This window comes from Leguminivora glycinivorella, chromosome 23 (assembly GCF_023078275.1).
Source record: "Leguminivora glycinivorella isolate SPB_JAAS2020 chromosome 23, LegGlyc_1.1, whole genome shotgun sequence".
Classification (NCBI taxonomy): Eukaryota; Metazoa; Arthropoda; class Insecta; order Lepidoptera; family Tortricidae; genus Leguminivora; species Leguminivora glycinivorella.
Genome location: NC_062993.1, coordinates 9,657,171 through 9,671,496, shown reverse-complemented (window position 1 = coordinate 9,671,496; position 14,326 = coordinate 9,657,171). Strand labels below are relative to the sequence as shown.

The following is a 14,326-nucleotide window of genomic DNA, read 5'->3' as shown; positions in this document are numbered from 1 at the left end:
TCGTCCCGATTGAAATTGCGATGTTTTTTGATTTCAATGGCTTCACGCACTTTTCTACTGTAGAAATGGCGTTCCGTGGAAAGGACTTTAGGGTCATGTAGTTCGATCCAGTGGTTTGGCCCTGACTCTAACAAATGTTCAGCCACGGCAGACTTGTTGACCTGACGATTTTTCACAGCCGCGATGTGCTCCTTTACCCTTTCTTCTATGGTGCGCTTAGTTTCTCCAATGTAGGAGCTACCACAACTGCAATCAATTTTATAAACGCCAGGTGATTGAAACGGTATAACGTCCTTAGGTGATCTTAGGCTTCCTGCAACTTTGGATAATGGCGTGTACACCGTCTTTATAGAGTACTTTCCAAGTACTGTACCAACCTTATCCGTCACACCTTTAACATACGGCAGAAATGCCGGTTGTCTGGACACCTCAGGACGTTTCCCCCTTGCCTTCCGTCTAGGTTGCCACTTTTTATTCTTGTACCCGTTCCTTCTAAGCACCTCCTGAATATGTGACAACTCATCCTTCAAATATTCAGGGTCACACAGATCATACGCTCTATTCACCAGCGATGAGACAACTGACTGCAGGTGGCGCGGGTGGTGGTGAGAAAGGGCATTCAAATACCTGTCAGTGTGCGTAGGCTTTCTGTAAACAGTGTGAGTTAGGGTTCCGTCCACTCGACCAATCACTTTCACGTCTAAGAATGGCAAACTGCGCTGTGATTCCAATTCGTACGTAAACTTAGTCCTTGGATGAATAGAATTAAGATATTGGAGAAGTTGCTCCACCTCCTGCTTACCACCCTTCATAATACAGAAAACATCATCCACATATCGCTTCCACAACTTCACTGCCCAAGGCTGCAGATCTACACTGGCCTCGATATGCTCCATCCAGATGTTTGCCAGAACCGGTGCCACAGGACTACCCATGGCAACCCCATCAATCTGGAGGTAATGTTTTCCGCGATACAAAAAGTAGCTCCCTTCCAAGCAGTTCCTCAGCAGCACCATTATTGTCTCCGACATGCCACTATCGCTCAGTTTCCTTCTGACAACTTCTAGACATTCTTTAACGGGAACATTGGTGAAAAGTGACTCCACATCAAAACTCACCATTATCTCATCTGGTTCCAGCGTTACTTCTTTGAGGATGTCTATAAAGTGACGAGAGTCCTTCACGAAAGACGACGTACCACCCACAAGCGGCTGCAACACCGATCCAACATGCTTTGCAAGATCGTAAGTGGGAGAAGAAATCTGACTCACGATAGGCCGCAACGGCACGTTTGTCTTATGTACTTTAGGCAAACCATACAACTTAGGCGGTAGCACAATCTTCGGTTTGTACAAACGATTGAAAACGTCTTCCTCGAAAATCTCTCTGCAGTCTCTGATGACAGCCCTAATGCGACGAGTAACCCTAGCAGTAGGGTTGTACGAAACAGGTTTGTACACAAGATCGTCATCCAGCAAGTGTCGTATTTTACCATCATAAGCCGCTGTGTCCATCACTACTGTGGCATTCCCCTTGTCAGCCTTTAGTACTAAGATATCTTCATTATTCTTCAGATTTCTAAGGGCTATCCTCTCCTCTGTAGTGGTGTTACTCTTTGGCAGTTTGGCTCTCCTCAGGATAACGGCAACATCCTGTCTTAACGCTTCCGCGTCACACGACGGTACCTTATTGCGCGTTATGGCCTCCTCAACACCGCAGATCACGGTCTCATAAGGAATACGTTTAGGGGTTATAGCAAAATTCAACCCCTTCTCCAGTACACTGACAGTTGCATCATCCAAAGTAGCACTCGATAAATTAACAACTGTGGTGGTAGTTTTGTCATCGCGAATATTCCCCGTACTCACGTTTCTCCTATATCGATAAAGCAGTCTATCATATTTTCTGTTATGCACATCACTACTAGACTCAAAAATACGACCCGCTTGCTCGTAGGTAATGCGATCGAGTAAATCGAAATCCTCGCGTGACAACACTGAACTACACATACAATGTACTTCGTACAACTCACACTGCACTTTGTCCAAGTCCGAATAATTGTTTTTTATTAGCAGTTTCAAGAGGCGGATGCTGGCAGCCCTCAGGATATTTGCCGAAAACGGTATATCCCTACGCGGTTTTATCCTAACACACGTAGGTAGCAAGTCCGAATCGCGACACTTAATTAAAAATGCCAACGACGTCACTATTCGCACACGTTTCTTACGCAAATACCCTAGACGTTTTATTTTGTTTGCTAATTCCGGCCCGTACCGGTTTGCAAAACACTGATTTAAACTTTCACGATTATTACACATCATTATTTTTAAAATCGGGACTTAATCGCGTATAACTACATATTAAACTGACCTCCAACGTTTCAAGGACGGCGTTGTCCCCGTGGTCTCGGAGAAGACTGGCTTGAAATGACATCAACACCTTCTGACAGCCGCGCGAGTTTTTCGAACTACCCGCACTTGGTTTTGATTATCAACTTGAACTGTTTGCGCACTAGGGATGTTACTCTGTCGACATACAACACTGACGATATTCGATTTAACGACTGTCGATATTATTTTCGGCTTACACTTATTAATGACAGGATTCCATGTGGATGAGATCCTAAAACCTTCGTCCCGATTGAAATTGCGATGTTTTTTGATTTCAATGGCTTCACGCACTTTTCTACTGTAGAAATGGCGTTCCGTGGAAAGGACTTTAGGGTCATGTAGTTCGATCCAGTGGTTTGGCCCTGACTCTAACAAATGTTCAGCCACGGCAGACTTGTTGACCTGACGATTTTTCACAGCCGCGATGTGCTCCTTTACCCTTTCTTCTATGGTGCGCTTAGTTTCTCCAATGTAGGAGCTACCACAACTGCAATCAATTTTATAAACGCCAGGTGATTGAAACGGTATAACGTCCTTAGGTGATCTTAGGCTTCCTGCAACTTTGGATAATGGCGTGTACACCGTCTTTATAGAGTACTTTCCAAGTACTGTACCAACCTTATCCGTCACACCTTTAACATACGGCAGAAATGCCGGTTGTCTGGACACCTCAGGACGTTTCCCCCTTGCCTTCCGTCTAGGTTGCCACTTTTTATTCTTGTACCCGTTCCTTCTAAGCACCTCCTGAATATGTGACAACTCATCCTTCAAATATTCAGGGTCACACAGATCATACGCTCTATTCACCAGCGATGAGACAACTGACTGCAGGTGGCGCGGGTGGTGGTGAGAAAGGGCATTCAAATACCTGTCAGTGTGCGTAGGCTTTCTGTAAACAGTGTGAGTTAGGGTTCCGTCCACTCGACCAATCACTTTCACGTCTAAGAATGGCAAACTGCGCTGTGATTCCAATTCGTACGTAAACTTAGTCCTTGGATGAATAGAATTAAGATATTGGAGAAGTTGCTCCACCTCCTGCTTACCACCCTTCATAATACAGAAAACATCATCCACATATCGCTTCCACAACTTCACTGCCCAAGGCTGCAGATCTACACTGGCCTCGATATGCTCCATCCAGATGTTTGCCAGAACCGGTGCCACAGGACTACCCATGGCAACCCCATCAATCTGGAGGTAATGTTTTCCGCGATACAAAAAGTAGCTCCCTTCCAAGCAGTTCCTCAGCAGCACCATTATTGTCTCCGACATGCCACTATCGCTCAGTTTCCTTCTGACAACTTCTAGACATTCTTTAACGGGAACATTGGTGAAAAGTGACTCCACATCAAAACTCACCATTATCTCATCTGGTTCCAGCGTTACTTCTTTGAGGATGTCTATAAAGTGACGAGAGTCCTTCACGAAAGACGACGTACCACCCACAAGCGGCTGCAACACCGATCCAACATGCTTTGCAAGATCGTAAGTGGGAGAAGAAATCTGACTCACGATAGGCCGCAACGGCACGTTTGTCTTATGTACTTTAGGCAAACCATACAACTTAGGCGGTAGCACAATCTTCGGTTTGTACAAACGATTGAAAACGTCTTCCTCGAAAATCTCTCTGCAGTCTCTGATGACAGCCCTAATGCGACGAGTAACCCTAGCAGTAGGGTTGTACGAAACAGGTTTGTACACAAGATCGTCATCCAGCAAGTGTCGTATTTTACCATCATAAGCCGCTGTGTCCATCACTACTGTGGCATTCCCCTTGTCAGCCTTTAGTACTAAGATATCTTCATTATTCTTCAGATTTCTAAGGGCTATCCTCTCCTCTGTAGTGGTGTTACTCTTTGGCAGTTTGGCTCTCCTCAGGATAACGGCAACATCCTGTCTTAACGCTTCCGCGTCACACGACGGTACCTTATTGCGCGTTATGGCCTCCTCAACACCGCAGATCACGGTCTCATAAGGAATACGTTTAGGGGTTATAGCAAAATTTAACCCCTTCTCCAGTACACTGACAGTTGCATCATCCAAAGTAGCACTCGATAAATTAACAACTGTGGTGGTAGTTTTGTCATCGCGAATATTCCCCGTACTCACGTTTCTCCTATATCGATAAAGCAGTCTATCATATTTTCTGTTATGCACATCACTACTAGACTCAAAAATACGACCCGCTTGCTCGTAGGTAATGCGATCGAGTAAATCGAAATCCTCGCGTGACAACACTGAACTACACATACAATGTACTTCGTACAACTCACACTGCACTTTGTCCAGTCCGAATAATTTTTTTTATTAGCAGTTTGCAAAGCATGTTGGATGTGTTGCAGCCGCTCAGGTACGTCGTCTTTCGTGAAGGACTCTCGTCACTTTATAGACATCCTCAAAGAAGTAACGCTGGAACCAGATGAGATAATGGTGAGTTTTGATGTGGAGTCACTTTTCACCAATGTTCCCGTTAAAGAATGTCTAGAAGTTGTCAGAAGGAAACTGAGCGATAGTGGCATGTCGGAGACAATAATGGTGCTGCTGAGGAACTGCTTGGAAGGGAGCTACTTTTTGTATCGCGGAAAACATTACCTCCAGATTGATGGGGTTGCCATGGGTAGTCCTGTGGCACCGGTTCTGGCAAACATCTGGATGGAGCATATCGAGGCCAGTGTAGATCTGCAGCCTTGGGCAGTGAAGTTGTGGAAGCGATATGTGGATGATGTTTTCTGTATTATGAAGGGTGGTAAGCAGGAGGTGGAGCAACTTCTCCAATATCTTAATTCTATTCATCCAAGGACTAAGTTTACGTACGAATTAGAATCACAGCGCAGTTTGCCATTCTTAGACGTGAAAGTGATTGGTCGAGTGGACGGAACCCTAACTCACACTGTTTACAGAAAGCCTACGCACACTGACAGGTATTTGAATGCCCTTTCTCACCACCACCCGCGCCACCTGCAGTCAGTTGTCTCATCGCTGGTGAATAGAGCGTATGATCTGTGTGACCCTGAATATTTGAAGGATGAGTTGTCACATATTCAGGAGGTGCTTAGAAGGAACGGGTACAAGAATAAAAAGTGGCAACCTAGACGGAAGGCAAGGGGGAAACGTCCTGAGGTGTCCAGACAACCGGCATTTCTGCCGTATGTTAAAGGTGTGACGGATAAGGTTGGTACAGTACTTGGAAAGTACTCTATAAAGACGGTGTACACGCCATTATCCAAAGTTGCAGGAAGCCTAAGATCACCTAAGGACGTTATACCGTTTCAATCACCTGGCGTTTATAAAATTGATTGCAGTTGTGGTAGCTCCTACATTGGAGAAACTAAGCGCACCATAGAAGAAAGGGTAAAGGAGCACATCGCGGCTGTGAAAAATCGTCAGGTCAACAAGTCTGCCGTGGCTGAACATTTGTTAGAGTCAGGGCCAAACCACTGGATCGAACTACATGACCCTAAAGTCCTTTCCACGGAACGCCATTTCTACAGTAGAAAAGTGCGTGAAGCCATTGAAATCAAAAAACATCGCAATTTCAATCGGGACGAAGGTTTTAGGATCTCATCCACATGGAATCCTGTCATTAATAAGTGTAAGCCGAAAATAATATCGACAGTCGTTAAATCGAATATCGTCAGTGTTGTATGTCGACAGAGTAACATCCCTAGTGCGCAAACAGTTCAAGTTGATAATCAAAACCAAGTGCGGGTAGTTCGAAAAACTCGCGCGGCTGTCAGAAGGTGTTGATGTCATTTCAAGCCAGTCTTCTCCGAGACCACGGGGACAACGCCGTCCTTGAAACGTTGGAGGTCAGTTTAATATGTAGTTATACGCGATTAAGTCCCGATTTTAAAAATAATGATGTGTAATAATCGTGAAAGTTTAAATCAATGTACTACGAGTACTGTACGTTTGAGTAAAAAAAAAACAGTTATTAAAATCTAAATTCACAAACCGATGTAAAACCAGACAAAAATTGACAAAGCTCTTCAATGGTGAAGGTATCCAACATTAATCACAAATCAAAACTATATTATTTGTTTCCATGAAATGTAAACATTGTTAAATCAGACTCAAATGTTCAGTAACTCCTAGACCTTAATGTATTACGGAAGTCTTTATTTATATTTTCTTTTTCAGTCCAATCCTGGGCATCGCGGAGCACACTGAGGACTGGAGCGCGGAGGGTGCGCACGCGCGCTGCGCCACGCCGGCGCGCACTCCCTGGCAGATCAGCTTCTTCCTCATGGTCATACTCTTCCTCTACTTCCTCCCCCTCGTCATCCTCGTCGTCCTTTACAGCGTCATCGCCAAGAACCTCATCACCGCCGCCTCCAAGGTCGTCATGAACAAAACCGTCGACCCCTACAACGCCAGAGCCAGGAAACAAGTCATCCTCATGCTAGGCACTGTCGTCTTATGCTTCTTCTTATGCCTCATGCCCTATAGAATCCTTATCTTATGGATTATAGTCACCCCCTCAGAATGGACGGAAAGCATGAACCCAGAAACCTGGTATAGCGTCCTTTACTTCTCTAGAATAATGTTATACATCAATTCAGCCATAAACCCTATATTGTACAATCTAATGTCGTCCAAATTTAGAATAGGTTTCTGCAAAGTGTGCATCTGTTACAAAAAGGTGGCTGTTAGGAATCCGAGCGTGGAAAACAGGACGACCGGGTCAACTACCAGCAGTAGTTTGACGCGGACTACTAATAGTTTGAAGAAGTTGTTCCATAGAGGAAGTTTAGACAAAACTGACACGGTTAAAGTTAAAGCTAGTTTCTTTGATAGGTTATTGAATAAGAGATTTATTAGGCAGCAATCGGAGCCGGTGTGCGGTTCAAAGGTGGCTGAGATAAACAGGATGCGGAGTGAGGGGAGTGTAGTCGAGGTGGCTACAGTAGATCGTTGCGATGTGGATGATGTTAGTGTGAGTCGGCCGGACATAGAATTAGATTATCGAGGTTCATTACGACGTAGTGTGTTAATAAACAGTGCTAAATCTAAGAGTGTAGATCGTGAGAGTACAAGAGTAAAGCATATTAAAGTAGACTGCGTGGTGAAGTCGAAGAGTGTCGATTATGAGTCCCCTGAGAGTTTTGTGTGATTGATAGATGATAGTTTGATCTTTATAGGCTTAGTCTGGAGTAAAAGCTCATTTGTGCTTGAATAGGAGTATATCTTGTATGTGGAAACACCATCATGTCTCATGTATTGAATCGACCCTCTCGCTAGTAACTAAATTTAGTAAGGTATAACAACCTCATTAGTACTTAAAATGTAAAATCCTTTAATGTAGCTTAAAATTAGGTCCACCGCGAACTGAGGACTCACGAAAATGATATCAGTTTTATACTAATATTATTCAAAATGTGTAATGATAAAATTGGTATCATATTTATCGTTACTGAAAATGCCTTTGATCTATTAAAATTTATGATTCGTCTGGTTTTCGACGAGCGTTTTAAAAGTATTATTAGATTTAGGTATTTGTTATAAAACATAATATATGGAGCTAAAAATGAAAGCATTTTTTGGTTATAATTATAAACTTGATGAAACTAATAACATTGTTTGATTTCTTTTGTAGCATTTTAGATATTTTAGTTTTGTTTGAAAAATGGTAAGTACCTTATTTGATAACTTCTTTAAAAATTCACAGGAGAGTGTAAACTTTTTCAATTAGTATAGTTAGGTAGACCTATTAAAATACATAATTAATGATGTATAATAGAATACACTCAAGTTCGTTTCCATCCAAATACTTACTAGAATAAATTATCCGAAAACAAGTGAATACAGTTAGTATAAAAGTCGGTTCAGATATTATTTTTCGCGTCAGTGTATGGTTTTAAACGAACGCGACTGTACTTAATGGCCAAAAACTTTGAAATTGCTGCTTTAAATATAATGACTTAATTAATAATTGTATCACAATATCAAAGCGTTTACCAAGTATTTGAGTACAGTCACACATTGAGTTAACGAGCGCACTTAGCGACATAATCGTTCAGCGTTTACGACTGAATGAGCACCGCTGAAGATAATTGCTGCAATATAACAATAATATGATGCCATGCCAGTTTTGCTGCTCGTGAATATAGATTTATTAACATTTTTGGACAAAAAAATTAACAAGCGTCACTGCTAAAGTATTATAGAGAGTTACCGTCAAAGTAAAATGTGTAATCGCAGTGCATAGACTGCCATCTGTCGACAAAAGCTTAAAACTTTTGAACCACAGTTTTGACAATTTGGCCCATATTCTTAGCTTGATATGTGTTAAAATGTCAAATATTAATATTAGCGCCATCTGACTTACCAATTCGTTACAATGTATTAATATCCTTGCCTCGATATAATACAAAAATAATTTAAGAAGTTTATAAACTTAGTTATCATACAGGTAAAAATACTACTACTATAGTAATCTCTTTAACACTGGTCACACGTGCGAGAGGGACACCAGCCCCAACTTTGACCCTCTCATGTGGACACACTTTTACTAGTCTGATAAGAACGCCTTTCTGCACCGGTGATAAAGTTCAATTTAGTATGGCAAAAAAAGTGTGAGCTCAGTCCCTATTGAAAATCCATGGTATGACTCAATGAAAAATTGGCTAAATAGTAATCAGAAAACAAGCAAAAAGGGTAGAATATATTTCTATAAGTTATTTCTTTGGATTTCATTACAAAATGAATGTATTATACATTATAATACTCGTTGTAATTGTATAGATTTAAATAAATAATTTTATTAGTTCAAATTAATGACCGTCAAGGAACAAAAACTATTGAGTCGCTATTAGACCGTTCTCACATTATCCGATCCGATAACGGATGTCGGAAGGATATCAATAGAAGAATCCAAGATTCCGCCTGTAATGTATCGGTCCGACATCCGATATCGGATCGGATAATGTGAAAACGCACTTAGGTCTACATTTTACACTATTTAAAACCAAGATTAATTAGAGTCAGTTGTATGGTCGGTATGTAGTGTAAATAAAAAGTCAAAAAGTCGTAGGTCCTTTCTATACTTTTTGCTATGTATTTTATATTTCAATAGGTAGGCTTTTGTACCCATATTACAGTACTTTCAATATGTGCTATCCTATAATTAAATTTGAACACTCGCGTAGACACTTCTAAAATTATTTGAATGGCATTACCAACATTAAATCTCCTTTTGAAAATAAATTTTAAAGAATATCCCACTATCAGATCAGAGCCACTGGTATTTAATTTAAAACAAATGCCTATAATAAATAAATCCGATTACCCCTTTGGGTGGTCTGCTGTCGAATTTAATTATTTTCATAGAAAATATTTTAATTTGTATCTTTCCAGCTCGAGATTCTTGGAAGCCCTGTAAATTTTTCTTTGTGACAACAAGATATGACATTTATTTCAGGAAATTTACACATACAAACATTACATACATTTATTGTAATAAACGGAGTACAAGTGACCAAGATAAAGATGATACAGTAGGGTATTTTTAAAGTTTATGTAATGAAGAAGTAAAATTGCGGTATTTCTATTTATGGAATAAATTGGAAATATCTAATACATACATACTTATTATATATTGGTAGCGGCTCCATTCATTCAATATTCGTTCGCAATTCATTTTGACATATAAGTCATTTGAGCATATTATGACAAAAGGTATTTTGATAAAGAGTTTTTAGTGTGTCGCAGTTCCATTTGCAATTTTGATACCTAGGCCTTTATACACTAAGTTGGTTATGATATGAACGATTTTTTTCCTAAGCAGATAAGAATTTAACGTTAAATTTAAGCATCAACAAGAATGTTATAAATGCAATTTAGACCCAGATTTTTAAAACATTTTTGTTATGAATTGTAACTGCTAAAGTATTATAAATGAAACAGTAAAAAAAGCCGAGCGTTCCCCAAAGGTATAACGCCATCTAGAGGTAGGCCACCGTACCTTTTTCTATATGGTTCTGAAGTACGTTTTTTTCTTAGACTTTATCTGTCTATACGGAGTTACATATGTCTTTACTGTATTTAGGAAGCTTTTAGAAGATCACATGCACATCATGCTATATGTATATTATGTCAACACTCAAGACCCAAGAAATATTAAGTGTGGCGTAGAGACCTATGCCTGGGAGTGAAGAAGCATGACAAAAGGTGGTTTGAGAACCTAAAACATAGGAGAAATAAGCGTCATCGAGCCAAAAACCTTGTTTCGTCTTCAGATACTCAACATGATCACATATGCGACTTGTGCGGCAAGGAAGTGTTGAGCAGCGATAGGCTTGTACAGTCATAGGCGGAAATGCGTTGGTCGGCTCAATCGCTCCTGATACGACGTTGCAAAAATCATCCGTCAGGGATGCAGTGGCCAATGATGAAATAGTGAAAACTACAGGGCGACAATTCTGACGGAGGGATTATTTCGACTGATCTAAATATTTTCCATATATAGATATTAGATTACCTAAGTAGAGTGCCAAATGTGACCTTTGAGCGACTGAATGGCATCAGGCCCCGTATCCGAATGGTATTTCTACGACGCTAAACGAAAACAAAACGCAAAGGTAGCCTGGCTCTGTCGCGCCAATACTTAAGAGCGATAGAGATAAATATCTACGAGCGTTTTGTTTCGTGAGCGTTTGTGTATTTGGCTACGCACGCAGATCTCACAGGACAGGAGCGAATGGCGATGTTTATTAGTTTTACTGCGCAAGAGTGTTATATGGGCCACTGCTTCCCCCTGTACCTTTTAATCTTTAATTGGGCAGTTTTATTCTGCCCTTTAACACTTGAACTAAATACCTTTGCGTATAAACCGCAATAAAGTGTGAGATATGTAAATTCCTTAAACAAATACAGCTTACTAACAAAATCTATACGTCTTAAGTCCAGAATATAGCTATGCAAATTTAAGTCTTATTTCGTTTTACACAGACTCCAGGTTGGATAAGCCGAAAACTGTGAATTATACTGTTTTTACAGTGTGGGAGTCCTGTACAGGATCCATTGTTTATTTAAAGAGACAAATATTATATAAAGACTGAATATCAGTCTTTATATTCAAATTATTATGTTGAGTTTTTTAATAGTTGCTGTTGCTAAGGCTAAGAGATTTTGAATGTTTTATACTTACAAATATTTAAAGCTTTTGTGTTGTAGATAATTAAATTCCTATTATAGTTGGTACTTGGTAGTCGTATAAGGGCAAGGACGTATCAGGACGCATCCTCCATAACCACCCCTCCTCACACAAACTCATTAAAACTCAAGTCTATAACATAAGTTGCCTTCTCCATCAATGTGGAGTCTTGATCGTCTCTATTATTTACCTGTATCTGCCATGTATTCGGCTTCGGTCGCAATTCACGCCACTAATCTTAAGGGGGCGCTTTACCGAGGACAATGGACGTTATCATATCAGTAAATTATCGCGGACAATGGCGGCTGCCACTTAACTGAATTCCGATGCGATGTATGGCTGTTTGTTTCTATAAAAGGCGTAAAGGTACTTTCTCAAAAAACTACTCAAACTTTACTCGCTTCATTTTTTAAATTTCGCATTGAACAGATTTTCTCATAGTTTTCAATAATAATATTCTTGATTTCTACTTATTAGGCGTATGCCTGTGTTTTATCCTGCATTCAAGTTACGAAGACAAAATTATGTTAGCTTAAGTTTATAAATAAATACTTTAGGTTGTCTGGTAGACAATGCCTCATGGCATTAAGATCACTTTTTGTACATTAAGTTGGTCGTTTGTACAATAAAAAAATTTAATGTATACTCAAGATAAATGTATTTTATTCTATTCATTGTCAGCCAAATACCATCATGAAAATATTTCCGAAAACAAAACAAACAGTACAATTTCTCAACTCCAAATTCTTTAAGGAAAGGTGGAAACTGGGAAAGCAACTGGTAATTCAACAAGCTTTTTCATTCCCTTATTTCCCGTTCGCAAAGAATATGAACGTTATCGAATATACATCATTCCTTACATAAAAAGTCCCTGAAGTAATAAGGTAACATCACTTACGTATTATTTCTTTCTACGCGTATGTAATACCAAAGTCCCTTGAGAGCAAAGATAATTCCAAAGAAATGTAATTTTGAGCCTCCAAGGCCTCTTTCTGTGGAAATGAAATACTACATCAGTTTGACAAAGATGTAACTACCTTTATTATTAATCCAAGATACAACTTTGTTTTAGTAAGAATCCTGGGAAATTACCATAATTTTGTTTTTGCGGAGGCTACGATAGCTAGACTTAATTTTGTGAATAAAGTAGCCTATTAGAGACACTTTGGGTAAAATTAGAAATGTTAGCGTAGTTTAAGGTTTTAATGGAAATAATTAAACATACTTTCTTGATATAACTTGTCTTACTTTATTTATTAAAAATTTGTGTCTCACAAGAGATAAAAAATATAACAAGATTATTTACGCATAAAATATATCAGTCTGTAATTATAAGCACAACAATTTGCCAGCATTTGAAGTACCTTTGGGAATTCCTTGTAATCTAAATCGACTTATGAATAATTTCCTGATTAACATAAAGCCCTCGAGAATAAAGTTGCCAAGAGTGATTAACTCGATTCTGTATGTTCGCAGCCCCATCCTCGGCGTGGCGACCTTCACCTACGAGGTTTACGAGGACGGCTCCGAGAACCCCGTGTGCCTCACGCAGGCCGACACCTTCTGGTCCGCTCTCTTCTTCATCCTCACCATCGCCGTCTTCTTTATCGTCCCTCTCGGCGTGCTGCTAGTCCTTTACAGCGTCATCGCCAAAAACCTCATGGAGAACCCCGTCATCATCGCTCAGAACTCCAAAAACAACAACAACACCAACAACGTCCTCAGATACAGGAAACAAGTCATCCTCATGCTTGGGACTGTCGTCCTATCCTTCTTCCTTTGCTTACTCCCTTTCAAAGCTCTCACATTGTGGATCATTGTATTCCCACCCGAGACAATAATGTCGTTAGGTATAGATGGGTATTATATACTTTTATATTTTTGTAGAATAATGCTGTATTTAAATTCCGCGATAAACCCGATATTGTACAATTTAATGTCATCGAAGTTTAGAGAGGGGTTCGTCAAACTGTTGAGGATAAACAAGTTGATGAATTGTGGGAGGAGCTTGAGAGAGAATATGCAAAGGAGAGATACATTTAACACGACTACTTCAACTGGATTCTCAAGCAGCCAACACAATTCTGATTCTTTCTGGAGGCGATATAGCAATAGAACAAGCTCGCAAAAGAATGTCATTAAAGACAAAAAGAAAAAAGAACCAGAGCCTAATGTCCAGCAGTTGAAAGTAGGGGAGATTATCAATGTTGTAAACACAAGGCGTAATAGCATGCAATTCATATCAGCCATGAACGAACTTAATGATAATAAAATAGAAGTAGAAGTACATGAACATAACTGCCAAGACGAAGATACTGCCACTGAGAACAATAAACAGATACAAATATTGAACCTAGATGTTAAGACAAATAACGTGTATTCTATAACTTTAGATGTAACAGAAAAAAGCGAAGGAAAGAATAGGTTTGTCTGCGTGCCGGTCCAAGATAGGGAGAACAAGAATATATTTGTATACGACTTTAAAAGTAAAGAAAGTTTTGTGTAAGGATGGAATTAGTTTTGTATAGTTGAGATCACAACTTTTAGTAAGAAATGTGTTTTTATAATATTATGTATTTGATAATTTAATTTTAGGAGAAATATTACAAAGAGATTTAGAAATAAATGTTAACTTTGATCGGGAAAAGGTTTGTCAAAAGAGTTTCACCAACAGAATTCTGGGAAGTAGAATAAAACTACTACTAATATAGGTATTTAGGCGTATGAAATGAAACAAGTTGTTAGCTAGTGGTATATTCTTTTGTATATTTTATTATGGTAT

General features: G+C 39.7%; 1 protein-coding gene across 2 annotated transcripts in view; it reads left to right on the top strand.

The window, feature by feature from the left end:
- The window catches only part of LOC125238479 (thyrotropin-releasing hormone receptor-like), a 172,238-nt gene extending 157,912 nt beyond the window's left edge, over positions 1–14,326 (top strand). The window contains exons 4-5 of one of the 2 annotated variants that reach the window (XM_048145841.1): positions 6,531–6,905; positions 13,021–14,326. In XM_048145841.1, the coding sequence (XP_048001798.1) occupies positions 6,531–6,905; positions 13,021–14,050 (1,405 nt within the window). In that variant the 3' untranslated portion in view covers positions 14,051–14,326. The remainder of the gene's footprint in view (positions 1–6,530; positions 6,906–13,020) is intronic. The other variant, XM_048145842.1, reaches the window with a different exon arrangement.